Genomic DNA, 2,097 nt, shown 5'->3' on the forward strand with positions numbered 1-2,097 from the left:
CATTATTCGAGAATATTATTCGGTTAAAATTTGATATTATTAAATTGTTGATTTTTTTCTTATACAAATAGTCTAGAAATAAATATGCATATTTATGATGCTATAATGTTATATATTGTTGCAAAAAATTACTATCTTTTTCTTTATAGGTTTTTTTTTTTTTTAGAAGACACTTTCTCCGAATCCGATCGGATATCCGACTCGAAGAAATCGTCTTCTCGGATATCTGAGCGAATACCGGATATCCGATATCCCATATTTGGTATTTGTTGATCCGGTGTATACCTAATACATATATATGTATACTGGAACAAAGTTCTCATAATCTAAAAAATGAATTTGTTCATTAAATTCGACTAATAAAAGCGTCAAATTTCTTTAATGCAATCCAATCTAATCTTATCTATCTTATTTATTTATGGCATGTATTTATGGAGACTGGATGCAATATGTAATTTGTTTATTTGAGATTATTATATTATAATTACTCTATATGAAAAATATATAAATCGATATTTATTTGTGGAAATGTTTACAAACACAGCAATCTCCAACTTCATCTCCAACACCACCATTGACAAAAATGTCAGTCAGCGATAAAAAGAAGTTATTCGAAAGTGCCATGGAAGAACATTTGAAACCCTCGCCTAAACCAGGTGAGAATATATATATGTGTTTCGTGTATATGTACACCATATACTTTAAATATTATATATATTTTATGCTTATATATAAGATATCGATTTCAAAAAATAAATCAATAATTTTATACATTACAGATAAAATATTCAGTTTTTTAAGTCAAGACGAGGTAGAAAAAATGAGACAAGAGGAAGGTAAGCTGTTATTTGTAAATAAAGCTGATCAGTTTTTTTATTTATGTTATTATATTTTTTATCTTAACATAATTGAAAATAACTATAAAAACCATGTTTTTATAGAAAAAAAAATTGCCACTTTGACGCGAGACGAACTCAAATCATGGGCACAACTTGATGAAAACGAAGGTCTCGAAGATTTTGATACAATGGATGATCAGGATAATGGACGACCTAAGTAAGCTTCAATCTTCACGTTTAAGGCTGGTATTCATAGTCGATTCTTATATTTTAGATTATCTTATGTACAGTCTTACGATATCATAAACCAATCGGAGAGCCACATTAGTATTTTAAGAGATTACTTAAAATAAGAACAGACTGTGAAAACTGGCCTAAATCATTCCTTATTTCGAAAATAATGCAAACTATTACGATATATATTCTACGCATCGATTAAATGATAACATTTATATCTAATATAAATAAGTATAAAAATATACAACTAAATATTTAATTTACAAGTATTGTAAACAAAATTAAGAAAAATTATTAGATTACATGAATAAAACGTATTATATCAAAATTTCTAAAAAATTTAAAAAGTTATGTTAATATTATGTTTATATTATACATGTTAATTGATTTATACAATCTATATAACAGAATACACAATGTTTTTATATAAATCTTGTATAACCTGGTTAATAATATACTTATAAATATGTTTAACTTTAGAATAAATTCATTTTTTTGCAAGAAGAGGGAAAGAGAGAGAATGAAAGGATGGGAGGAAGAGAGAGAGAAAAAGAATATATACGTATATAATGTTTATAATGTTAAACATTTGTATGTTTAACCTTGAATATTAACAAGCAATGTATACGTTATAGACTGCATAACCGTATTATGATTAATTGCGATACCAAGAATAATTTTCAGATTATTAAATTGTTAGAATCTAATAGTTTTTATAATATGATATTCAAAATATTATTATTATTAAATTATTATATAATTAGTTATGGTTAATTCTGAAAAGTGTAGAAATTGAAGTTTTTTTATTTATGTTTCCAAGTAAGTGATAGCACATTTTAAGATATCTATTAGAAAACTCAATTTTAAACTTTAACAATATTTGAATATAATTGAGTATAATTATGTTTTACATACGTATGCTATATTTGCATTTTTATTTATTGCCAATAAGTTTTAGATATGAATTTGTTACAACTTATATATTCCTATAATATATTCTGTTATTGTTTATATTTCTACG

The 2,097-nt window shown here is 24.7% G+C and overlaps 1 protein-coding gene across 6 annotated transcripts in view; it reads left to right on the forward strand.

The window, feature by feature from the left end:
- Positions 1-2,097, forward strand: part of LOC108688336 (protein lap4) — a 31,065-nt gene that overhangs the window by 25,017 nt on the left and 3,951 nt on the right. For all 6 annotated transcript variants that reach the window (XR_001931785.1, XM_018194553.1, XM_018194555.1 and 3 more), the window contains 3 exons: positions 545-656; positions 780-836; positions 942-1,056. Coding sequence is in view for 5 of the 6 variants with exons in the window: in XM_018194553.1 (XP_018050042.1) it covers positions 545-656; positions 780-836; positions 942-1,056 (284 nt within the window). In the remaining variant the exon portion in view is untranslated. The remainder of the gene's footprint in view (positions 1-544; positions 657-779; positions 837-941; positions 1,057-2,097) is intronic.

This window comes from Atta colombica, unplaced genomic scaffold, assembly GCF_001594045.1.
Source record: "Atta colombica isolate Treedump-2 unplaced genomic scaffold, Acol1.0 scaffold228, whole genome shotgun sequence".
NCBI classification, from domain to species: domain Eukaryota; kingdom Metazoa; phylum Arthropoda; class Insecta; order Hymenoptera; family Formicidae; genus Atta; species Atta colombica.